The sequence below is a fragment of the Columba livia genome, chromosome 2 (genome assembly GCF_036013475.1).
Source record: "Columba livia isolate bColLiv1 breed racing homer chromosome 2, bColLiv1.pat.W.v2, whole genome shotgun sequence".
Classification (NCBI taxonomy): domain Eukaryota; kingdom Metazoa; phylum Chordata; class Aves; order Columbiformes; family Columbidae; genus Columba; species Columba livia.
The window spans coordinates 66,176,670-66,203,042 of NC_088603.1; the positions used below are offsets into that span (position 1 = coordinate 66,176,670).

The 26,373-nt window shown below is 40.8% G+C and overlaps 1 protein-coding gene across 4 annotated transcripts in view; it reads left to right on the forward strand.

The window, feature by feature from the left end:
• Window positions 1–6,644: 6,644 nt before the first annotated feature.
• The window catches only part of MBOAT1 (membrane bound O-acyltransferase domain containing 1), a 57,542-nt gene continuing 37,813 nt past the window's right edge, over window positions 6,645–26,373 (forward strand). The window contains exon 1 of one of the 4 annotated variants that reach the window (XM_065052305.1): window positions 6,645–6,888. In XM_065052305.1, coding sequence (XP_064908377.1) covers window positions 6,792–6,888 — 97 coding nt within the window. In that variant the 5' untranslated portion in view covers window positions 6,645–6,791. Of the gene's footprint in view, window positions 6,889–6,919; window positions 7,493–26,373 lie in introns of those variants that run through there. The other 3 variants (XM_065052306.1, XM_065052307.1, XM_065052308.1) reach the window with 3 other exon arrangements.

The window sequence follows — 26,373 nt, forward strand, 5'->3', positions numbered from 1 at the left end:
GTTACTAGATATCTTATTCAGGCTATACATGTTGCAGAGTAGTGGGTTTAGCTAACTGTTATTTGATAGCATTAGTGGACAAAAAACTTTGTAGGTCTTGGCTCTCTATATCCATGCACCAGTACTGAATGATTCCTGCAATGCAATTTAATCTTTTTCATGAGTCTTTTATCTACAATTGAAGTAGTTGTTTACTTGTATAACCTTGTATGCTTATAAAAGTTTATTTTTTCTTTATATAAAATCATAGTATTACATATACAGCTTGAAAAACACTAGAATAGCTTTCTGCTAACTTTAAGTCTTGACTGGTTTCAACATTCCCCCCACTCCCCTATTATGTTTACTGGAAAAAGGATTTCTGGGAAACCCTTATGATATAAGGAATTTGAACTATTCCTCTAACGTTCTGGCAGTTAAAATTACTTTTCTCTGTGTTGTACAGTTTCCCCTCTAGATGGTAGAAGAGAACAAACTCTAAGGTACTTGCACTGTGGAAACTGGGATGATACTAAAGGAAAACAATGTTGCCAGTGAAGTTCAACTCAAAGAAGCTGAAAAGTCATGCTATATTAAAAACATCTTTGTGTTCTCTTTTTATTTGACACAGGTCAGAAGAGATATGCTGGATACACTTATGGTTCCTAGTAAACTTAAACCTGGAATTTTAAAGGAATGTTACTATAAAAAACTTTCAATGCACTACGATTTGCCTTGAACATGACTATTCTGCAAATCCTTTCTTAAGAATACACACATCATTATTTAAACTATTTTTTTAATATAAAACATTATTTCAACAATCCTGGATATCTTCTGGGGTTTTTTTATAAAATTCTTCTCTTGATGTCCTTACATGCAGTTGAACTGAAATCTCCACATGTCCAATAGTTACTACCTGGATCCTGAACTATTTCCATGAACCATTATCTTTCTCATATTAGTTATGAGTAATTCTTATTAAACTTCAATTTTTGCAATTTCTCATTTTGTAAATCACAAAATGCCCTTCCAGGTTTCTAGTTTCAAGCTGTATTACACAGTCTTCTACATCTCAAAATGTTCCTGAATGAAGAATAGTAGAGCTCACAAAAAGATTCAATATAAACCATTGTCTTGTCAATTCACTAGTAGATGGAAAAAAAGAATCCTTCTATGTTTCAATGTGCCTGCCTTATGATCACTGGCTTTCTTAAAGTCAAGAGATCCCTCTCAGCAGCCAGAAAAACTAGGCTACAAAATTATTATACCTCATGTCTAGACACAGAAGGCCTGTGCTGGTAGGATGAATCATAAGCTATAAAGTATCTGTATACCTCTGTTCATTGTATTTACTTTTGCATCAATAGATCCTGATTCTAATTTAACATTATTTGAAAATATCAAAAATAACTATCCCATGATCTGCAAAGCCTCCTTGAGCAGATAACATTCTCTTTCAATAATGCTGCAACTTTACAGCCATGTGGATATACAAATGTTACCAAAAAAAAAAAAACTGAATCATTTTCTCAGTTGCTCGGCTTTGTTTCTTGCAATATCATATATCTCTTAGACCTGCAGTTCATCCACAGGCCACCATGGTCCCTATGACTGAATTTCCAATGTCAAAAGGAACCAGAATTTTAAAATAAACCTGTCCCCCTTCATTTTGAAGCAAAAGGAGCACCAGTGTAATTTCTACCTCATATCCAGTGAGTTTCATTCACATATGTAAGACACCTTATGGTCACTTTCATATAATTATTTCCTTAACTGCAGAATCAAATCCTTTGTTTCTCCCCCTTTACTCCCAGCCTTTTTGAGCCTTTTCTGGATTCTTCCAAAATTAGCATTGAGAAGGCCAGAGCTTTAAACATGTGTGCAAAGATAAAAGGGACTTTTTACTGGCAGACTAACTTTTCTATTGATGGGATCATTCTAGATGTCTTACAATGTTACTACACTTGTTCTTGCTGCACCGGCAACCTTCATTCCTTCATTTCCTGACTATTAAATGACTGACTTTGTGACTTCTCCACATTGTCTGGTGAACTGTCTTCTACCGTTTAAATTGTAAACCAAATCCTTCCACTGAGGAGTAACATTCACCATATGGAACCATTTCAATCAGGCAGGGGCAGAGAATCACAGAGAGGCACTCACTTGCATATGCAAACTGGTAGAAACTGTACGGCAAATGATGAAATAAGTAGACACCCAGGTAACTACGATACAATGCAGTAACTATAGCTGTTGTACAGAAGTTATTAATAACAAATCCATTAGAATTCTCCAAACACTAAGGGTGACCCTCTCAAGAAAGTGCATTTGTATTTCCAGATTATTGGGGGTAAGGTTTCAGACCCACAGAAATTAAATAATAGCAGAATAGTACAGAATACTCCCTCTTGGATTTATAGTTGTTTAGAAGGAAATAAATAAAGGATGAGAATGAACATTGATTTGGAAATTAATACAAAGGAATCTGTCTTGTTGAACACATTAAGTTTTTGGCAAAAGAGATGAGAAGATGAAGTTAGCGAGGAAATAAAATAATTCAGGATAATCAAAGCTTCATTATAGAGTTGCAGCAGATTTCACAATGTTGTATTGTGGGGCAATTTAAAGACTGTTAACATTTAATATTGATAAATGTAAACAGGAAAAAGGTAGTCTTGATCATACATACACATTAAGCTGTAAATTACCTATTAACTTTGAGAAAATAGGCTTTGAAGTCACTAGGGATGATGATAAGAACTCTTAGTAAAGGAATATAGAACAAATCATTATGTTACCGCAAAAATCTATAGTACCTCCCTTTCAAAAACAGAAACAGATGAAAAATAAGAACAAATATATCAATAACTTCCATATAATAAGAGATTGATTAGACTCCTCAGTGAGGACAAGAAACAAGTCAGGGTATAAAAAATTACAAATAGCATGGGGTAGGTGATTAAACAATGATTGCTCGCTTATTTCTCACAGTACAAGACAGCATCCAATGAAATTACAAGGCAGCTGCTTTAAAGTAAACCAAAGGAAGTACTTTTTCATTCAGTACATAATTAAATTGCGGAACTCATGCGATATTATGGAGGTCAAAAATATAAGTGAATTCGAAACATATTAGACATGTAACACAGGCCCATCAGTGGCTACTAAACATGACAATCCAGATGAAATTTCCATCTTGGGAAGTCCTGATGGCTAGAAGCTGGGAGAGTACAAAGTAAAAGGACAGCTCTGTGTTTGCCATGTTTCTTGCATACCTTGTCTCATCATCCACAATTGTCACCATCAGAGGGATCTAAATAACCTTATGGTCTGACAGGTTATGGCTTCTTTTATACTCTGTAGGTGGTTCTGCCAGTGGAGAAGGGGGTGACATACAGCAACATACAATTTCCTTGTACAGCTTAGCTTATAGATCAAATACTGCAGTGGCACGAAGATACACAGGATGGGTCCATTCAAGCACTGTAGGGTGTAGCAGAGCTTTCTAGTCTAAATGCAGTGTATGATGAAGGTACCTTTGCTCAGCCAGTCTGGGTCAAGGCCCATGCTCTCGGTTGGATTTAGCCCGGTTGAATGTCCCTTGACTCCACGCAGGTCCAGGCATATCGTACAGCATGGCTGCCCCTTCCGGTGGCACAGACTCTGTGTAACACACTTCACTGCTGGCTCCATACATTTGCACTCCCTGTAACCAAGCCAGTAAACCTCCCCTAGATGGTGCACCAAAGACTCTGCTGAGGAGACATCAAACCAAGCTCTCCTGATGACAGCTCAGGTTTGGAGGTGGAGTCTACCTTCTCCTTTTGGGCTGCTACCAGCCTTCTGTGACTATAAGCTGTAGAGCTGACAGTATTTTACTTATGTGTTTCAAAGCTACTAGCTAGATAAGAAAAGGAGCACTGAAATTCAGGAATAGTAGTTTTCAATAGTGATACTTTTTCTAATAATAATTGCAGTTTGCTTTCCTTCCCTGTTCCCACCCTCAGCTTCTCCTGATTTTCTCCCCAGTACTTTTATCTTAATAATATCTTGCTTTTCTTCTCAAACACCTGTCCCACCCCCTTTTTGCTGAGCCACTTCCCCCACCAATTTCGTCCTCATAACCACAGCTCGCTTTGCTTCTGTTCCTTAATACCTGAAGTCAACTTCGCTTTTTGTACTAACCCACTTCAGAACCATCATCGTTTTCCTTTTCATGCTCTTGCTCCTGGCTTTCTCCATCTGTCCTTTCCACCTTCCAGCTGTTTTCTGGAGCAGCTGTTTCCACCACCACACAAAGCCCAGATGGCTGACTACTGACTACAGGGAGACAGGCACCCTTTTCTCAGTTCCTGTACCCGGAGCCGTGTGATATCCCAATCTGCTCTTGTAGAGGCTGAAATAGATGGAGTCCAGTCACATGGAGGAAATGTGAAGAGCTGAAGAATGCTTATGATCTTCAGAGATGCAATATACTAATGCCTTGAGTCACCACATGGATTATGTGTGGCTTTTTCTCCAGAACTCTGGCGGTTGGTCACTCTTGAATAGTTTCACAAAGATAGTGAAAGGCATTTCCCTGATTCCAGGACAATGACCACATCTAAACTTGAAGTTACCATCCCAGAGGTCTAAGATTGCCACAGTGAAAAAGCTTTGAGAATATCTGTAGCATGTGTGTAACAAATCACTTTTATTCTGTTCCCAAAAGCAGGTCAACAATGGTTTTAGCCGAAGCTCATCAAGCAGCCCACTTGTGGCAGACGCAGCCCATGGAAAGTTCCATCCAGATAGTTTCAGGCTGGTGAATTTGAAACAACTGGAAAGAGGGACTTCTAACGGAAAATGTTAGGAACTCCTATACATGGCTATCCAGTCCCTCCAAACTGCTTACTTTCCCTACTTAAAGTATGTATGTGCATGTATGTATGTATATATATTTATGGCACCACTAAAACAATAACATTAAGAGAATACTTTTGCTGTAAAATTCCTTCCCTACTGCACATTTTTGCCTGTTTTTTCCAGCACAACACTCACTAGCACAGTACAAGCAGGACACCTTGAACAAGTCACGCTACCGTTTTAAGCCACTACTACAGTTTCAGCTATGACAGTTGGCAATTATTTGAAGAAGAGAAAATGATGGGCCTAATAAAGAGCCTGAAACTGAGCTCACAAAGAAACTTCGGAGTATTTCAGGTTCCAAGCATGTCAGCAGCACAGGCTGAACAAAACGTTTTGCAATGCTGCTCAAGCTCTCCTTGCAGCACAATACTACATTGTCTGGGGCAAGTATAAGAATACTCCTGCAGATAGATCGTATTGGCAGAAGTACATTTTTAATGGCTGTATTTCACTCAGAAGATAATCATATCACTTAATACTCCTATTTCTTCCCCTATCAAGGAAAAGTCACTATTTTCCCAGATAGCATGCATCTTAGTTTCCAGCAATGTGAACCATAGGCTGAAGGCTTGGTAATTCTCCGCTAAAAACATTAGTACTTTTAAGAGCAATGACTGAATTAAAAAAAAAAAAAAAAAAAAAAAAAAAAAGTTAAACCCAGAAAAACAAAAAACAAAAATCTTCTCACAAATGTTTAAATGTTTTGGTTATGAAACTCCAGCTCAGGGCAGTTGTGAAGGGGCACCTTGTCCCTGCAGGTGCCTCCCAACAAGTCAATGCTCCCAACAAGAAGCTGGGCCAGGGAAACTATTATAGTTTGAGCTGTGACTGTTGATGCGGACTCACAGAATCACAGAATGTCAGGGATTGGAAGGGACCTCAAAAGATCACCTAGATGAGGTTACACAGGAAGGCGTCCAGGCGAGTTTTGAATGTTTTCAGAGCAGGAGACTCCACAACCCCCCTGGGCAGCCTGTTCCAGTGTTCTGTCACTCTCACTGTGAAGAAGTTTCTTCTCATATTTAAGCGGAACCTCCTGTGCTCCAGTTTATGCCCACTGCCCCTTGTCCTATCATCGGTTGTCAGCGAAAAGAGCCTGGCTCTAACCTCGTGACCCTCACCCTTTACATATTCATAAACATTACTAAGGTCACCCCTTACTCTCCTCTTTTCCAAGATAAAGAGACGCAGCTCCCTCAGCCTTTCCTCATACGGGAGACGCTCCACTCCCTTCAGCATCTTTGTGACTCAGCCGAACCGGGGTCGCCTGGTGCCCGGTGAGGCCGGTACCGCTGCAAGCGGGTGCTGTGCAACCCCACCAGGCCCGCTGGCCACCACGACACGCTCAATGCGCCTTCGCTAGCCACCCGCGCCAAAGCCCCGTGCGTGCTCCACTCCGGGCACCGCCACCAAGGCTTTCACCGGCCGGACCCTCACCAGGCCCGGGAACGGACTGAGGGACCCCCGGGAGGGGATGCGCAGGATGTTTTTCTTTTCCGAAACAAACGCGGGGGCACAGGGTGTGAAAGCTCCATGAGGACGAAGCAACTGCCCTTCAAATTCGCAGCCGGCCGTTATAACGGACCACCGCCACGAGCAGGCTGAACGGCCTGCGCCCCGCTTTCCCTCGGAGACGACGAGAGGCGGCAGGTCAGGCGCCGGCGCTGGCGAGAAGCAGCAGCTCCCCCCATTCCTGCCCGCAGGGCCCGGCCAGCGCCCGCTCCGCCCCCGGCCGTTGGCGGCGGCCCCGCCCCGCCGAGCGCCCCCTGCGGCCCGGCGGCCGGCACGGCGGGGCGGCGGCCGGCGTGCGCGGAGCGGAGCGGTGCGGTGCGGTGCGGTGCGGTGCGCGAGGGGTGCGCGCAGGTGTGCGCGGGCTGCGGGTGGTCGGAGGCCGGGGGGGGATGCAGCATGGCCGAGCCGCCCGGCGCCCCGCACCGCACCACCGGCTCCACCTTGCTACACCCGCTGAGCGGTCTGCTGGGCATCCCGCTGGACCAGGTGAGGCTGCCCGCCGGGACGGGGGGGATGTTGCATGTGTGCTGAGGCGGCGGGTCTCCTGTGAGCGAGTGGGCTTCTCTGTCAGTGACCCGAACAGCCCGTCGCTGTCACGCCTCGCATTTGCCAACGGACCCGGGAGGTGCATCGCGGAGGCATCGTCCCCCGCGGAAAACTTTGGGGTAGAAACGGGTTTCGGCGCGGGGAAAGCGCTCGGCGGGGTCGGGTTGAGCCTTGCAGCTGTGGCGAGCCGGCGGGTTGATGTACAGCGAAAGCCCTTTATTTTTCCCGGCAATACCCGGCGCTTTCCGTGCTCTTGCGAAAAGTCGCTGCTGCTGCTGGATGCTGTAAGTCACGGTGTCGAGCCAACTGCGGCAAAGTTTGAAATGCTTCAGTAGTTCAAGTGCTCGCCCACCTCTGCTTATCGGCTTGGGAACATGCACAGTGCAGGAACGTGGATGCAATGTGTTGTCTAGAAAAATCATTGCATCAGGAGGAACTGCTTTTGTGGCTACAGATCTGTCACAGAAGTCTTTTCTGGCACAGAAGTAGTTTCTTTCAGCCTAGTACAGGTGCTTGATGGAACTGGCAAAGCGCATGTATGGAGGTACGTGAAATGCACAGGCATGCATGTAAGAAAGTGGTCTTACCGGCGAACAAATTTGTGTAAAATGCTTAACAGCATACCATACCTTTAGCAGCAGTATTGTCTGGTTTTTTATAGGCTTCTAGTTAAACTGATTCCCAGCAGGCAGAAAATGTCACTTCCCCACCTCCACCTTTTATTGTCTCTCAAGCCTGCGTGCACCTGCTGCCTTCCTGCATTCTTTCAGCAACAAGGAAGTTAGATCTGGAACTTTTTGATGACCAAAAAAAGCCTCCACCAAACTCAACTAGGAGGCTAAGCTGTGCTTTAAGAAAACAGGGCGGCAGAGATGTGCTGGTAAAAATCAACAGAACATTGAGATTTATTTGCTCTCTTCTGTTTGCAGAGTGGCTGGTGCTATGTGTCATTTTTTACTACTGTTTGTTTTTGAAGTTTAGTAAGAAATATACTATTTTAAATCTTAAACTCCTACATCTAACCATGCCAATTTTCCCTTTTTTAACAGAAAACAGTTTTTGATGCAAAAAAAGAGAGACCTATTGCTCAACACTAAAACAGTCAAACAATAAAGGCCTAATATAAGCTAATACTATAATTTAGGAGAAGGTGCATGAATAGCAATAGCTTCTTTTTTGAGGTATTCTGTGCTACGATTGATGAATACGGGAACACCAAAGGAAACAGGAATAGCAAATGTTTAATGTTCCAGCTTGTTTGTGACAGCATGGTACACGTACGGTGTTAGGCTGATTGGGTCACCAAGCAATGAATACGTGACAGACTGCACTTTTTCTTTCTAAAACTTGTCCTTCTGTTCAGCCAAGGTGATACAAATACAAATTTTCCCCATGCTCTTCCAGGCCTGAGGATGCTTCGCTGAGCCTGGTTATGTGCTGTGTTTGTCCCAGGGTCCTGGTCTCATGGGTGCTGATGGTGGGGACCTGTGTGCCTGGTGGTTTGCATCTTGAGCTCACACCAGTAAGCAGGGGAGGTGATGTGGCTGTGTGAGCAGGTGTGCAGGCATAGGTGCTGTCCCTGCAAATGACCCTGCTGGCTCCAGCAGCACAGAGCCCCCTTGTTGGGGTTCCTCACAGAATTGCAGCATAGTTGTGCTGAAATGCAGCTTTCCTCAGCTGAAAATTGCCCTCCTCCCCCAGGATACTGCTTAATTATCCCTGTGAGATTATTCTATCAACCATTTAAAAAATTCTCCCTCACTCCTCTTGCTGCACGGCAATATGCCAGACCATGATGAGCACCAGAGATTTCTGCTGCCCTGAAGTAGGAAATAACCAGACTACATGCAAACGTTGTGCCACCACCATTGTCTCAAATCACATGAGTTTCGACTCTGACCCCCTGTGCTAATACACTTTCAACACTTTTGCTAAGCAGGAGCTCTTTTGCCAGGTGGGTTGGTTACCACCTTCATTAGAATGAGAAGACTTTTGCTGAGTGGGAAAATAAAAGTTCACTTGGTCCTCTGTGCAGAACAGAGCTCTGCTTATGAAAAGAGTATTTTTCTAGATACTAATCTGACATCTAACAGGGACTGGCTCCTGAACAAATCCCTTATTGCAATGTTAACAGGCTCTCTGTGCCTTCCACTCGGTGGCTAGGCTGCAACAGGAGAGGTAATCTCTGGGTTGTCACTGTATGTCAGCATCATCATGCTTGGCCTGTTGAATGATGACAATGTATTAATAAATGTCCCTCCGGTCCGTGTGGCTGGCAGTTCCCCATGGCTGGCCCTAAGCCTTCAAAAATGCCGAGAAATGCCCAGAGAGCAAGAGACAAAGGTGCACAGGTGGAGTGCTGTGAGTGTCTGGTCTACACTAAGTGCAGAGGACTTGTCCCTTTTTTAATAGAGATGGTTTTCCATGAGGTCTGCGCTATGACTTCAGTCTATGAGAGAGACCAGAAAACAAGTTGGGCTGGAGGTCTGAAAAATTGAAGGAATAATCGTTATAATAATCTTTCATAGCAGTGGCAAAAAAGCTGTAGCAATGGCAGGTGGCAAATGTTTTGTCATCTAATAAGCAGCTATTGTATCACTCACTATGGGAAGTATGGATGAATATGAAAATTTCATTTTTCACATAGATTGTTTTCTTCATTTTGAAAAGCTACAACCTAGTTTTAAAACCAGTGCAGAATTAGAGGGTGCAATTGCTAGCTGCGCTGTTTACCTGGCACACTGTTCACATTTTATTTAGTAGATAGTGTACTGAGTGAGAACGTTGCAATGTTTTCTACTTTAGATGCTAAAATAATGCTGATGTCTCTGAGTATTTGCATGTCTCTTTAATGGATGATTTATCTTTGAATTTCGCATTGAAATATTTTTTAAGCAGTGCTATATTCAGTAACAAGATTAATGAGCTTGAAAGAGGATGAAAAGACTGCCTGTGTTCAATTCATCCTCATATCCCAGGAAAGCAGACTTTGAAGTTTAGCTGACTTATGTTCTAAAAATATCTGGCTAGGTCAATGACACACCTCCAACAACATTTGGAAAAGAGTTTTGGTGTGTGTTTTTGTTTTTTTTTTTTTCTTTATTATGTATGCCTCAAATCACTGATTCTGGAACATCATCTCTCTAGTACGCTTATACAGTAACTTTTGGCAAAGGATATACTTTTTTTGTCATATATGCCCTAAGTCACCATTTTGGGACATCGTCCTCTACCATAACTCAATGAGGTATGGGAAGTTAAATGCTAAATTTTTAATAGTGTAATTTCTCTAAAAACAGTTCGCGTGTGTATAAATACAGTGAAGAAATAAATATGCTAAATAAAGGTATATTAAAAGTAATTTTAATGGCATTTTTTATCTACATATAGTTTTATCCTGCCTTCCTAAACTCTAGGCAGAAGTAGCAGCCCAAATGCAAAACTTCAACTTCTGTACAACAAACCTTACATTTAACAGTCCTCACCCTGACCTATGTCAGACAGTGTGTTGGCTTTCAGGGAAATACACTCTGTGTTCAAGGAGATCCTCTCAAAAAAATGTAAAAGCATCCTTTTGTGTTTATATCAGAGGGATTTTAACCTCAGCATTTTCATTGACGAGGCCAGCCGTGTTTCTCCAAAGGGGAAAAAAAATGTGCATTTGAACTTAATTTTGGATGTTTTGGCCACCAGTTGTATGCCTTATTTTTCATTTTAATCCTTTCCTTGGAGCTAGTCTGCATATTTATGTTTTGGCAGCAGTTTAAATAAAATGCTGACTCTGTAGGGGGACTGTGGAACATGCCTCTGAGTCTTGGGATAGTTGAAGTATTAGAAATGTCTTCCTACTGTTCCTTGAGCTTGAATAGCTCTCTGCCCAAAGCGTACTGGTGAACTGGTTTAAAAAGGAGAAAGCAGAGAAAAATATATATATATACATATATTTCACTTTTACAAAAATCAACATGAATTCTCATCCCAAAATTGGGATGGTTTGGTTAAATTTAACATTTTTCAGCTTTTTTGCGGTCCAGCTTCAGTTTTGCTTCTACGCTTTCGGGTTTAGGTAGTCAGCAGATTTGTTAGTTCCAAGCCTCTCTGCATGACTCTTTAATCCACTTTTTGGACAGTGAAAAGCAAAATAAAAAATGAGCATTCTAGGAACTCAACAGACTTAGTCTGGGAACTTTGAGGTTCCTGTAACAGTTGTCAGTAGAGGCATTAGAAGATGTAATGTGGAGGAAGAAATGTAATTTGTTGAGTATTGGAGAGAGGGAAATGAAGATGGAAATTCAGTAAAGACATAAGTGGGGTTAATAATCTGATTTTTACCTGGAAAGAGTTGCTCTGAGGCAACAGCAACAACTGTCCATGTTTGGTACGAACTATGCACGTTTTAATTTCCTAATGCAGTCATTTTGCAATTGAAAATTGTATGTTTTCATTTTGAATTCCAGCAGTACTTGTCAGATTTAATGCCTCCCTGCCTGACACTCTCAACTGCAAAAAGTAAAGCTATGTAACTTGTAGTTATTTGAGAAACAGCAAGCAAAAATGAAATTTGAAATCAACATCTTAAAACACACTTAGAGATATTACTTAGATTGCCAAAATCAACTTTAATTTTGATATTTTCTGACTTTTGAGTACCCAGATTTTGTAAAACTATTGTCCTTAAAAGAAATCATTGGCTTTTTACTATTACTATTTTACTATTACTAATGCCATAAGGGACATAGCACTTGATCTAAAGAACAGAGGCATAGTCTTGCTAACACTGTTTTGGGTCCCGAGTTTAACAGGTACCTACAAGCAGGACAATTCCTAGCGCTCATGAGCTGCATGGCTTTTTTGTGCCTTTAGGGCAAATCCACTCTCTAATTTGTTGCGCCTGTTTGTGCAGGACCCGGGATTCTGCATGTTCCTGAGACAGTCATGTAGTATTTTCCAAAGACTAAGGTCATCTCCAAAGCATTTCTTGCTGTTCAGGTCAGCTGTTACAAACGTTTGCAATAATACATGTTTTCCTCTGCCTTGGAAATGTGCTGCCTTTTTCAACATGTTCTCATCCAGTTTAGTGCTGCATTCTTGAACCTCATCACAGTATCACAGTATCACAGTATGTTTGGGATTGGAAGGGACCTCAAAAGATCATCTAGTCCAACCTCATGACTGATATCTTGATACTATGGGTGTAAATATTTCCACATCCATTCATACCTTGAAAACAAAGTCTGTCCTATTAAGTTTTTCATTTGGCAAAAGACGAAAGTGCAACTGGAATCAGCGACTTGCATTTTTCCCCCGTTTAAGCACTTTCCTTCTCATTGGTGTTAAACGAGATCTGGAAAAATAAATGTTCAAGTGCTGCATAAAGTTTCCTGAAACCTTCCCTGCACATTAAGCATACCAGCACTGAGTTAGTGGTTCTCTGAAGCTATTTTGAGACAATATTAAGTAGTGACAAAAACTCTTGGGCTCCAGCCTAGGGGGCCTAGACACAAAGCACAAAGATGGCTCTGTATTTTCAGGGGAGCCCCTGATGCTCAGGATTTACTGCGCGTTGGCCAGCCTGACATGGTATTTAGTGCCCTGGCTGCTCCTTGTCTCCTGTTACAGTTCCTGAGAATGGGCAGTGCTCGAGGTAGACTTGCCAAACTGCAAGTGGTGCTCGTAATCCCTGGGCAGGGGAGGCCACAGCGCTGGGCTTGGCATCAGCACAGAGGTAGATCTGGCCGTCTGTACTTGTCCAAAATCAAGTAAAAAAATCTGATGTCAAGGGACTCACTCTTTGGAGTGAAAAAAATCCCTCTGTACGTGACGTAGGAGCTACAGGCAACCTTGAGGGCACCAAAGCCCATCTCCTGGATGCTCGGGTAGTCTAGTGAAGGTACTTAAGGACAGCTTCCAGAAACCCAGGCTTGCTCTTAGAAGTACAGTCTGATGTGCAAATTTCTATTGTCTTTTGCTAATAGTGGGAGCATTTATGTTGACACGTAGTTTGGATCAGGAGTGCACTTTGGGATCAAATCTCCTGACTGTCCCCACTTAGCACACTTGCTATGTTGAACTGGCCCCAGAGCATCTGTGCAGGGTTGCTCTCTGAGGATGCGAAGCTGAAGGATGCACCTCAGGGGCCTGCAGAAGGACGCACAGCACCAGAGTTCAGCTCCTCTGAAGCGAGACCCTCCAGACAACAAGTCACATGAACGTAGTAGGTTCCTCATTCTCAGCTGTTTTGCTCTTCAGACCTGCTTCTGCTGCAGCACATCGCTAGCTAAGATAGGCATGGCAGACATTTCTGATGTTCAGTTGGTGATTTCTTCAGAGCACAGCACTGGTCAGGCTTGTTTGGTCACTTCCAACAGTGTGGAATCCAGTCTGTTCTGCACGGGGCTCAGCTGGGTCAATCTGTCTACCCGCTACCAACAAGGAGAACGGCACCTGTAGAAAAATGACCAAGGGGAAACCTTTTGGGTGATCCCTCACCAGGGCACAGTGTGATTTGACCGGTGTCCCTTCTTACAGTCTTTATTGGAAAAGTTCATTTTCACCAGAGTTTTTTTCCCTGGCGTAAGGCATTTTAAACAGCTTTTACAGAATCCTAGGTGAGCACCAAGTCAAAAACAAAAGCACAAGCAATAGTTACTGACATAAACTTTTTTTTTTTTTTTTTTGGCTACTTACACTATATTGCATCCTTAGTGGAGCTGGGTGGGAAATAGTTTTGGGCTCCCCTCATGATATGAACATTTCAGGCTAGAAAAAAAACCCAAAACACAACAAAACAAACCCCAACCAAAACAAAAAAACAAAACAAACACCCCCTCAAAACAAAAAGAACAAAAACCCCCCAGAAATCTCAATATGAGAAAACAAAATTTCTAAACTTATTTTTGAATCAAAAGACTAAAATATTCTCAAAGAGTTTGTTCTCAGTAATTTCCTCTGTAAGTTTTTGAAAAATACCCAATGAAAAATAATTTAAGTCAAAATTCCAAAGAATGACTAGACAGCTTTACCAACTTGGATTCTTGGATTTTTTTTTTCTTTTCTTTTTTAAACAGGAAATTGTAGTCATTACTCTGAAAACTAGAAGAAAAGTTAGTCTGTTTGCCTATAGGAGTACTGTTACTATGCTATTTGGTCCTAGACAAAACAAGCACTGAAGATTAGAACAATTCTTCAGCCTTGGTTTCTCTTTCTCTGGATGTTTTATCCAGGTGGGATGTGAGCACTCTCAACATTTTTCTGGTATTCCTGGGTGATTTTGTGGCTGGATAATGGAAATTTTGTGGTGACCTCATGTGAATAAACTCAGCAGCATAGTGGGTGGGATGCTGTCTGAAAGCATGTGAGCTACTTACCTAGATGACTTATGAAAAGGGCAGATACACCTGACTGTGTGTATCTGCCTGGTAAATCCCAGACAAAAATCTGTCAATCATATGGAATAGCAATTTTAAAAATTATTGATCAGTATCAGATTATATTCTGCATTCTTCCAGTTCAGTGGGTGAGTCAGGCTGGGGACTTCCGGAAGTGAAAATACTCCTTTAGATCAGTCTTCTGAATTGCATGCAGAATATTAAAAAATGAAATAACATTTTCAGGCCAAGAGAGAAATGTCAGCTGCTGGTTGTCATGTTGTCATGTACAGGCTGAGCATTTGCTTCTTTTATGGGCCCTGGTCTTCTGACAAAAGCTCTGATTGGACTTGAGCAATTTCTTCATCTGTGGTTTCTTGTTCAAGTGCAGTTTGGCACTGGTGTGCAGATAGGGCAGGAATGGGGAATGCAAAATGACAAGGCAAAAATCAAGACATTTGAGGATCCCGTGCTCCCAACATTTCTCAAGTAACTTCTATGCTTTTTTTCATGCTTGTGCTTTATTTTAAACTTTTTTTTTTTTTGTAAAGGACTACTGAGTAGGAAAGATTTAATTATTAACTCTCACACATAGCTTAAATGACATTATAAAGTGGTGAAAGTAGTTTTTTTTCTCTTATCAGTGTAAGGGAGTGTTAAAGAGTAGGACTGTATTGACTTTATTTATCTCGTGTGTGCACACACAGAGGGCAGGTTCAAATCACTGACTCCTAAGGTTTGCAGCAAGTATTTACACCAGCAAATTCCAGCTGATAGATCAATTATGTACCTATTTGAGAGATTTTTAAAATCACTTTGTTCACTTACAAGAAAAGTTTATCTTGTCTTATATTTATACTTCTTATATGGCAGGGTTTCTCAAGATGTTTTGTCAACTATGCTGTATTGAAGGTGAGGAAAAAGATGTTTATACAAACGGTTTGGAGACAGTGACTGGAAATTAAAGGGCTTAATCCTTGAGTTAAATCCAGTTTTTGGTGGCAGCATTACACATCCACAGTGAGTTGGTAGGCACTGATAGCACCCACAGCTGTTTATGGCATTGTGTGTATGTTTGTGCTCATGCTAACTCTCTTGAGGCAAAAAATTGTGGTCTAGTTGCCACAGCAACAATAACACTGCATTCAGTTCCTATTTTATACAAGTATGTTGAAAGGGTAGGCATATTGCTGTGGTACATTGTGAAATGTGATAGACTTGAGAGAGAGGAAACGTTCGTATTTTTGAGAACTTTAATTTTGTGTTACCTTTTTTGCTACTTCTCTGCTAGGGCGCTAGTGTGCAATTGCAAATGTGACATTGCATAGAGGGAAATGGGCTCAACAGTTTGGAAAAAGAAACTTTTAGAGATGTTTTGCTGATGCTAACCAGCAAATAAAGTGACAATTAGAACAAAGGATGGTCCAGGACAGAGGGAAATGGGCGACATAATTATGTTTCTGTCTCATTGTAGTTGTTGTAGTCAATTGAAAGATGACTGTAGCTGTTGTTTGCCATGAAACTGAAATGAAAATATGAACAAGATAAAAGAGAAAAACTTACAAGGTAGACTTCTTAAACATGCAAAAGCAAAGTGAAGGAATTGGGTTATTTGCTTTCGAAATGTGACTGTTAAAGAGAGATCATGGTGAAAATATATGCGAGCAGCATAAATGAGATGGGGCTAGGACTTCTTCCCTTCTGTCTCACAGTGTTTCTCCATGTGAAGAGGAAAATGTGATAACATTGGAAAGCTGTAGATTTAACAGTGATTAAAGTGAAAGTCTTTTTCATGCAGTCCAGAAGTGGACTGTGACACCCATTTCAACAGAAGGCTGCTAAGGCCAAGAACTTGGCCAGAGCCAGCGAGGACTTGGATGTTTACATGAAAAACATGAGTATCCAGAGTAAGATACTTAATAGCTTAAAAGCAAAAGCTTTTGGAAATACACATTCTTTTGCCAGCTCCTTTCAGGCCCTATCCCCTCTGCAGGCACTGGTTTTTGGCAGCTCTCCCTCTGGTGTGGCTGATGTTTTTGGGATCCCGAGTTGCTGCTGGCACTCCCGAGCATGGCTGCTCCCATTATGGGTGAATGGGTCTGCCAGAGTCGTCATCCTCTCCCAGGGCTTGGCTCAACACTGGGTTTATCGCTTGAGTTTCTTCACATGGTGATAGAGCAGGAAGCAGCAGATCTCTGTAGGGAAGATCAGCCACTGCTCAAGAGTGGTCACTTTTTCAGCATCTTACTTAAAGAGAACCCAAGCTGCAGCTGTCATTCTATTAGTTTATAGAGAAAGGAACTGGCCCTTTATATGCTTTGCAATTTATTTTTCTCTTGATTATCTACTTACTGTCTCTTCTGATTTTTAACTGTTGGCTTTTTTGTTGTTTGTTTTTCTTTTTGTCCACATCTCTGTTCAGTTCATGTTGCATATCTTTAATGCTGTATTTGAGGGTTTGGTGATCTGCATATTCTCTTAGAAGAGACCACATCAGCAGGTGTCTGGTGTAGTCTGCCTTCATCCTTTGATAGGGTTCTGACATGCTGATCAGGAGTCTGTTTATCTAACTGTTTATCAGTCATACAATTTTAGGTGCACCATTACCTCAATTGCCTAACTATCTCAGTCAGGCTTCCTGTTGTTTTGGCCTGGATAGACTTGAATCAGGGATTAAAGAATTACTGAGAGAAAATTGATTCCCTATCTGCCTCCTCTTTTTCTTTTTTCTCTGACACTTCAGTGTTTGAACATAGTCACTAATGAGGGCAATGTACCAGACCAATTGGGAAGACCCTAAACAGCAAATGCTCCTCTGTTCCCTGTGTCGAGAATCAGGTCTTTGCAATTGCCTTTGCTATTTCTGCCTGTGAGACGGTGGTCTCCTTTATTTGCTAGCAGGTGGAACTACTGGCTTGTGCCCTGGAGAGGCTTTGAGCAGTCAGTGGGGACCCTGGTCGTCCCTTTCCAAGCCTCCTCTCTCTCGTCCTGTATAAAATACATGCTGCGCTTTGCTCAGGTGCATTCCAGTGTCAGGAAAAGTCATATGCCTCCAAATGCTGTTTTCAGTGCTACAGTAATGGTGGGAAAAAGTCCGTCTGCATTTTGAGATACATTAAGTATGCTAAAAATCAAACCTGAAATGCTTTTTCAAAGTGCTTCTGAGATAGCCAGATGTTAGTGGTATAAAACCTTGCGACAGGAAGAGAGATAGAAATAAATTTTGAAAGCCAGCTGTGTAGATCATGCAATGTCCTAGTTCTTTTAAAGCATGTTTTTTCTTTTTTTGGGGGATTTAGGTGTAAAGGGCATGTTTGAAAGGGAAGTTATAATTATTTATGCAACTTAAAGGACTGTTGAATTTATTTTCCCTGGTTATGTTCAAGTTCGTAGGGTATTTTGAGAAAGGCTTACTTGGAGTTTCTGGAATTTTATTGCTGTACTTTGTTTCTTGGACAATAAATTGCCTGACACTGCATAGTAGGAGCATCACTTTAATAATTCTAAAATGTAACTGCATTCTTTTCTTTTTTTTTTTTTTTCTTTTTCTGCACTGCTAAAGGGGAAAAAATGAGACTTATTCCTGTTGCATTATGATTGCTGTCCTTTGTAAAGGAAAGCAAGTCAAGTTTCTGCTATTGCTGACTCATAAGCATGGCAAGAATACGCCTGGGGAAAAATGTAATACTGTGGCTAAGTAATACAAACGTGGGTGGGTTTTTTTTTCCTCCTGATATGGCAGTTATCTTTGGAAAATATCAGTGTTGTAACCCAAAGTTCTGATGTACTGTATGCAAATAGAAGCATGGAACTCTAGCGGGGGATATATAAAGAAGGCAGCATGCTTTTAATGAAAGAAGGAAATTAAATATTTTTTTCCTCAAATATACTATAGTGCAAATGAAATTAATTTATAGCAGAATCCAAGTACCTCATCTTTTTTTATTGTTTACTTTACATTTCATTATGCTTATGCACCGACACTTGCTCATGCTGTGTGTTTTCCTGTTAGTTTTTGTTTTGATTTGGTTGCTAAGTTTGAATACAAGGATTTTTTAGTTTTTTTTGAGGGGATAACCCTTGGAATTCATTCAGGGCATGACTTTTTGTGAAGGTACTAATGATTTCCAGATATTTCAATTTAGTGGCGGTTGAAATGTTTGACTTGCATGAAATCTTGAGCACTTGCCATCCCCAAGTTACTTGTTTTCAATAGTGTCTGAAGTTGAGCATCTAAAGTTAGACATGCTCCGAAGTTCCGCTTCCAGAGATATTTGCTGTAGATGTAAGGTGCTTGTAACACAGGCATGACTAAACAGCTGAGGCTGTGTTCTTGTCTTCTTGCATAGTTCAAGATCCAAAATAAATGAACATAAAGTGAGTGTGCTGCAAACTCTAAGCAGAAATAAGGAAGGAAAAACCAGCCACAACAGGATATTGTCGCTGTACATGTTTTAATGGTGGCTTCTCTTCCTGCCAGAGTTCTGAAGGGATTAAAAATAGGTCTGCAGCCCACATGAATGAAGGTTAGATAAACAGATCTTATATTAAACAGCACAGAGCAATAATTTTACTTTTAAACTGTAGAACAATAGGAAAGAACAATATTTCATGGCTGTGAAATCTCAGGATTGTGAAAGTGAGTATCTGAAGTTGGCAGTTATGGAGACTTGTTAATTCTTTACAGTTACTGTTGTAGTAACTAAGATAATTGTGTTTGAATTGAAAAACAAGCAAACAAGCAAACTGTAACCAAAACAAAACCACCATACACAGCTCTTTATAAACAGGCTAAAAAATGAAGAAAAAGCTATCTAGAAAATGTGCTTACCAGCAGAATCAAGGGCCATGGTGAAAATGAAGGACTCTGCAAGCAAGTGCAGAATAGAAAGTTTTCATTATTTACAGAAATAAAGAGAGTTACTGTTATTTTTGCAAAGACAATTGCCCTAAACAAACTGAAAATCCAATTTCCCAGCCAAATAAATGGCTCTGACTAGAGCTTACTACTAAAAAAGTGGTTCTACGTATATTCCCTCCCTTGTGCCATGTTCCTTTTTCTTCTCTTGGCGAAAAAACTCTCAGTTGTGCATCTGCACAGGTTGAGCTGACTGAAAATCAGTTCTAGAATAAAGTGTTTTGCAGTTGATTTAATTCTGTATGACCTGGCCTAGGAGAGATGGGAACCTCTAGGCAGTGGTGCTAAAGGAAGGTGGAAAACTCCTTCTTTCTTGGGGATCCAGAGCTGAGCAGATTTACTGCAGATTTGCCATGGCCCTTACTGATGGCTTCCCAAAAAATTTTCTGTAGTCTCTTCTGCCTGTGAGGAAGTTCCATGTTGAAAGGTAGCTGGGAATGTTTTCTGTACCTCTTTGAGCAAATTCTTTGGCTCTGCAGTGTTGGAAAAGGTATGGTGGCTCCCTGAGATCTGTGCCCCATATTTTGCAAGGTTGGAGCATGGGCAAAAGAACATCAGTCTTCAGCTCTCCATGTCAATGTACCCTGATGTGATGTTGTTAAGCTCAACTGAAAACAAGAGTTTTCCTTCCCTTCTTCTGGAAGTGCTGTTACTGGATGTTTTGGAGATGCAAAACTGCTTAGACGAGGAAGAGAACAGGAGGAACTGAGGTTTGCAGCACCGTCTTGCGGAAACAGGAAACTGGGTGCATTTGACTACACCCATTGCGTAGGAGCATTGTTACCCTAAAACTCTTCTACGCATATCTGCCAGTAGATATACTAGTAGTTTTTTTTTTCAGAGTGCCTCCTGATTGGCAGTTTTCCCCACCATCCCCTCCAGCTCTATTTCAGGCACTTGAAGTGGGCCTAGTTTATTGCAGAATACCAGCTGCTGGAATATCATAGCATTTTAAGCTGTCTTTAAGTGGTAAACCAGAAAAGTGGAGCGCCAGGAACTGTGGGTCATTTAAAAAAAATTCATCTCTTGCAACTAAATGGAAACTCAGTTTCATGGTCCAGAGATGTCTTTTTACTTCTGTTAAAGTTAATGCATGTAGTATGGCTACTGTTCATCTTTGTAAGTCTGCAGTGTACGTTTCTGTATGTAAACTTACTCGTCTAGATTACTCTTATAGCAGAAGTACATGTTTTAGACTCGTGTTTTAGGATTAGATGAATTGCAACCTAGAATTGCCTTTTTTCCACATAGACAATAAAATAAATTTAGGTGGATTAGCTCAGGCATTGATGTCAGGACCTCTTCCTCTAGCAAAGTTCTTGCATAAATTTTTAAAGCGTGTCCTAATATACTAATTTTTACAGTGCCCTTGCTTTAAGTTACTATGGGGATGACTGAGCATTTAAATACAGGATGTTCCAGACTTTTGATGTGTAAGAGCCTAATAAATCTTATATAACACCAGTGAGATGTCTGAAAGGTTTAGTCTTCGATAAACTCACTTAATTCCAAGGATAATGTGCCTAAATTTAACACAGTACTGACAGTTTCTACATGGGGCAAAAAAAGCCCAGCTTTCTTTTGGTTTAAAATAACTTGTGAAGTTGACACTTTTTTCGCCTTAGTGATGCTTGTTTCTTTCTGTTTTGTGCATTTACTGGGATATCACTGAGATAATGGGAACAAAACTGTTCTGTTTGTATTGGTGAGTATTTTTAAAGACCACTGACACTTTTTTGTATAGAAAAGGAACTGAAAATAGAATTGCACAGACATTGCAACAGCAATAATGTGGCAAGTTATTTCAGATGTGCCAGTTCCCATTCAAGTGAAGGATTGCACTTTAAGCCTACTGTTTTATTTTTAAATTGGTGAATGTGTGCAGGCGCAAGGCTTTCATCTGGCCTGAAAGTTAAGTGTGTTTCTGAATTGAGACTTCAGAAACATTGCTATAAGGATCTTGCCATTCCTACATTCATGCAACTTCCATTGGTATTTGAGGAATATAATTTACACTGAAGACACAGGAAGATGTGCCAACAGGGTGTCTGGGTATACATACATTTGTCTGTATTGTCTTCCTTCTTTGCAATTTGGATAAATCAACTATGTACTTAGATCAATTACATAGCCAAAGTGAAAAGGTGACTTGCTGTGTTGTACTGTGTTCTAATTTTTTTTTTTTAATTTAACCTTTAAATCTGGGGAAAAAATGCGTATCTGTGTTGATGCTACTCTTGCTACTGCTACTTTGAAGTTATTTATTGAAGAATACAAAAGTAGAAAACAAATAGAAATTTACGGTGCAGTTAGTGCTTGAGGCTGGTGAACTTGAGCTGAATCACAGCTGATGAAACCTGTCTCATTCCTGCTTCTTTTGTGTTGCTGACCCTGTGTCTATGGTGGGCGAGGTGGCAGTGTTGGAGAGCAGGAGTTGGGGAATGCTCTTGAGAGGTTATGTGAAAATAGTTTGGGGTTTGGAAGCACTCACCAGGTCTGAAAGACCAGTGGGGAACAATATCTATTATTCAATAAATCATTTCTGGGAAAAAGATAGGTAACTGTTGTATTTAGTGGATGATTATGAAAACTAAGGATCCAAGCTCCAGTTATTTGCCTGAGCCCTACAGGTGGCAAAGAAAGGTGAGAACCAGTGCTGTGATGTCCTTAAGACAGGGGAGGTTCCTAGAGCTCTAGGGACTTTCAGAGGAGACTTTGCAGGCACTCAGGTCTCTGCTTTGTTGTTTTAGTCTCCTGTGGTTGTTTTCCTTGTTTCTGTTCATTTTCACTTCAGCGTCTGTCTCCTAACTTTACATAAGCTTAAATCGGGTCTTCTGAGCGGACCCTGTGAGAAGAGCTGGAGTGATGAAGTAATGCCGTGATAAGGTCAGTCTGTTCCTCCTGCATCAGTATGAATCTACACATAAGCAAAGAGGTTGGACAGTACGAGATGCCATCTTTCCTTTGAGAAGTACAAGATCCCAATGACTTTCTACTTCCTGTGGAAGCCTGTGGAAAAGCAAGACTGGTAGTCCTGGTGTTTGTGTTTTATTTTATTTATTAATTCTTTTTCCCTGTAAAAATTCCCATTTGGATAACAGCATTTCACTCCTCTTTTTTCTTGTTGAAATATTTTCTATACTCTGACCTTCTGGCTGTAGTTTTGCCTCTAGACATGTCTGACATGTTATACCATGTGATAGTATACCTGCACAGAAGTATATCAAATTATTCTTTTTAAAGTACTTTTCTTGGTTTAAAGGTAGTGTGATTAGCACTCTACTTCATTGCTAAGCAGGCTGAAGAAATGAAGCAGCTTTCCTAAAAACCTGAAGGCATTCTGGTTTAAAAAGAACCACACCTGAATGACTAAAGGCTCTGGCTGGTTTGATTTTACTGCTGCTTCTATTGCAGGTAAAATTAGTGCTGTCTGTCTCAGGTACAAGGGAATTTGATGATGCTATGTTTTGGCATTGCTTACTGAGAGAACAGTAATTACTGAGTTACAGGTAGTGGCAGAACATTGCTGCGCATAAATGATCACTACTTAAAAATCTGTTCAACATGCAAAGTCATTACAGGTCAATGTAAGAGCTGTTGACAGCAGGTTGTATTTGGATCAGGTCCACACGTTAAATTTATCAGCCATCAAAGGTAAATATATGGGTGTGTGACTTAGCATTACGATGTAGATTTGACTTCTCAAGCTTCCTTATGAGTTAAATGTTGGGTTTTTTTCCTTTTATTTTCTTTCTTTTTTTTTTTTTTAATTTAATCTGTTCTATAGCTATATTTGTGTGTCCTGCTAGTGATTATTCTGCTAGTGGCTTCATAGGAGCAATCCATAAAGAACATCTGTTCCAAGTTTATAGTCTAAATCATGGAAGAATATTTGACCCTGTAAGTAGGGAAACAGCAGAATTTACCCAGAAAAGCAGCACAACAGGCCAAATACTGTCAGTAAAGTATTACTTTACCAACTCCATATTCTGCATGCAACAGCAACAAAAAAGCCAGGGCTACGAGAACTTAGTGTTGCTTCTGAAGAGGAAAATAATCTTAAATTAGTCATTCATATATGCTTTTCTCGCTCTCTTTCCTGTGAGAGAAATTCTATTTTCAAACCTTTGCTTCTGCCCCCTCAAACTCTGCCGCAGGACCCCTACAATATGAAGTCATATAAGTGAGTTGTATCAGTATAACATTGGAGATGTGACTTTTCAGTACTTGTACTGGTAGTTCCCCAGTGTAAATGAATTAATTTCCTCTCTCATCCATGCTGTTTGCTATTCACAGTGCCTGGCTGTAGACAGAAAATATAGCAGCTTGCAAGTGACAGTTAGGGTTTTGTCACAAATGCCTGTTTGTGCTGGCTTTCAGTGAACTGAGTTCTCTGCAAAGCGGTACCACTGTGGGCAATAAGTGGAGCTGCACAGATGAGGATACACAAATCCTTTTTCTTTGTGGAAGTAAAAATTCTAGCAGTGGGAAGCTTGACATGGTTTCTGTGATACTGTCCTGCTTTTTGGGGGTGTTTGTCCCCTCCCTGTGTGGAGTTAAGCGCTCTCTGCAGAGAATATTTGTTCTTATGGTTCATAAAAATAGCCTGGAAGATCAAAATATTTTGAAAAATTTCAGTAAGTATCAGATATCTTTGAGATGATCTTATTAAAGAATATTCCATCTCTCATTCTTAACACACCCATTTTAAATATCACAATTTGGATGTTAGGAAATGCTATCCTAACAGCAGGTCTCTCTTTTCACATCAAAGTAGAAATTACTCCAGCAAAGTGAATTTTAACATGTTTTTTGCCAGGTGTCTTTGGTTTATGTGCAAAATAATCTTTTAAACAGATAAACCAAGTTATTGCACTTTTGCAGCTCTTACTTTATTCCTTGCAAGAAACACACCATCCTGGAAAATGTGGCTGATCTCCGGCAAAGTGGAATGCTCCATTATGCCATCCGTTTTCCAAAATGCTACCCAAGCACTGTTGGACTCCTTAGACAGTGGTTTGACTTGAGAAGGAGTTGCTGTCAGTAGTTCCTGTTAACATGGTTTCCTATGCTTTTCCAAATACTGAAAACAGCTGTTTGGTGATCCGTGGTTAGTGAATAGAAGAAAAAGTCTAATTTATTATACTAGATAAAAAACTTGTAGCAGCCTCCTAAACTTATGCTCAGTGGCTCATTAGTAGATAGCAGCAAATACAGTGTCTTGACCATGGGTTCCAACTTTGTCTTTATGCCGAGCCACCGTGGGAGGCCTCTGTACACTGTTGTTCAGCAGATGAAATGCAGATTTAAAGCCTTATTCTCTCATTCGGGTTATAAGCGCAAGGGCTGGGATAAAAGTAAAGGTGTCTTCTGTGAAATCTATGATCTGAGGACAGTCTGCATCATCTGCTGCACATCGAAGTGGGAATGGACCTGGATGCTAGCTGGGAATATTCTGGCAGTTTGGCTGTGTCATAACACCCTTGTACCTCTGTTTGTGTCCATGTATGAATGTGCTACATGCCTGCTTTTTGTCCAAAGACTATGTGCTGTTTGGGATACATCAGCACCTTGTCATCAAGCAAGTGACAGCAGTGTGATTTTTCGTGTGGTGATTTTCATAGTGAATGAATTATAGCATTAATAGGAACTTTGCTTACAGAGTACTGGGTAATAGACTTAATTGCCACTTGGAGCGTGGAGAAAACTGTGTGGTCAATTTGTTATATCCTCCTAGATTTTTGGAAAGTGAGATCAGTTTTGCTGCAAGTATAAGGGAGGAAAAAAGTAGTAAAGGAAAAGCAAAATATTTTTGTGGTCAAAACAGAATGCAGGATTTTTCTTCTGATACTTAACTATAAGGAACATGTTAAAAGCACTAGAATAACAGACTATGTGCTTAATCTTGCTTATTATCTTTTCCTAGAAGGTGATCTAGTAACCCTCAAATGTCTGTTACCACTTCTTTAAATAGGGAAATGTGCAGATTCGCTTGTGGGATGAGGGGAATTGAAACTTCCTGAAGTGGGTGATTAGTGGCCTACCCTGAACTATACTGTGTGGTGACAAAGACCGTGATGATTTGATGGGAGACTATAAAGCCAGGTTTTCCCTCCTCTTGTATTCTCTGTTCCCATCTCAAGAACTTCTAGCTAGGAAGAGCACTTCCCATTTTCTCCCTGTAAGATTTCTTTTGTGTGATTTTTTTCAGTAATTTTCCAGTGCACCGGACAAGACATTTACCTGTCTCCTTTTGGAAATGCACGATGGCTCCATGACTTTCATGTTAAGAGGAATTTGACAAATTGCTCTTTTTTTTTTTAAGCCAATTTGCCACCAGGAACAAAAGGGGATCGTAGTTACCACTCAGTGTAATCAGCAATGGGCTCATGTCCTCCAAATGCCGCGATTTTGAGAGACATGTATTTAATGCCAGGTATTTGGAGCTTTTATTTTGTGACTTGCCATCTGGCTGTTGCCCTTAAAAGTGCCCACTCCCAGATAGTTAATGGGACCCAATAAAAGATAAAGCAAAACATTTTGTGGTCTTCCTCCGAGAATGGTTAGCAAGTTGAAGATGTGACTTCCCTGTGTAATATGCCCTGCCTGTTCATGGAGGTGACTGAAAAGGTGACTCTGGATCCCTAAGAGTTAGTATTTCTCCTTCCTACAGTACCAGTCAAACATTTGCTGAGCTGTTTTCACCCTGTTAAAAATGGAAGAAGGTGCAAAAGCTTGAGGCAGATGGAATGAACCTTTTATGTACTTTAAGGACTTTGATTTCAGCATAATAGAATAGGGAGATCCCAAAGCCATTATGTTTGATTATTCTCATGGCAACATCATAGGTGCTTTGTTGGTTGATTTGGCCTGGTTGCCAGCTTTATATAAAACACAGATTTGCAGTCTAAGCATCACTTTGAGTTATTGCTGATACAGATTTTGAATGGATAAAGGGAGGAACTGCAGTTTATTTTTTTTTCTTGTTGTTCATACCTCATGTTTACATGCTCTGGATCCATCTGGCCTTTTAAATTTGAGACTATCAGATATTAAAGAATTCCTTAACCAGACAACAATAACCATCAACCAAGTTGGGCTGGAGCTGTTCCAGATTTTCTCTCCCAAAGTGCAGATATC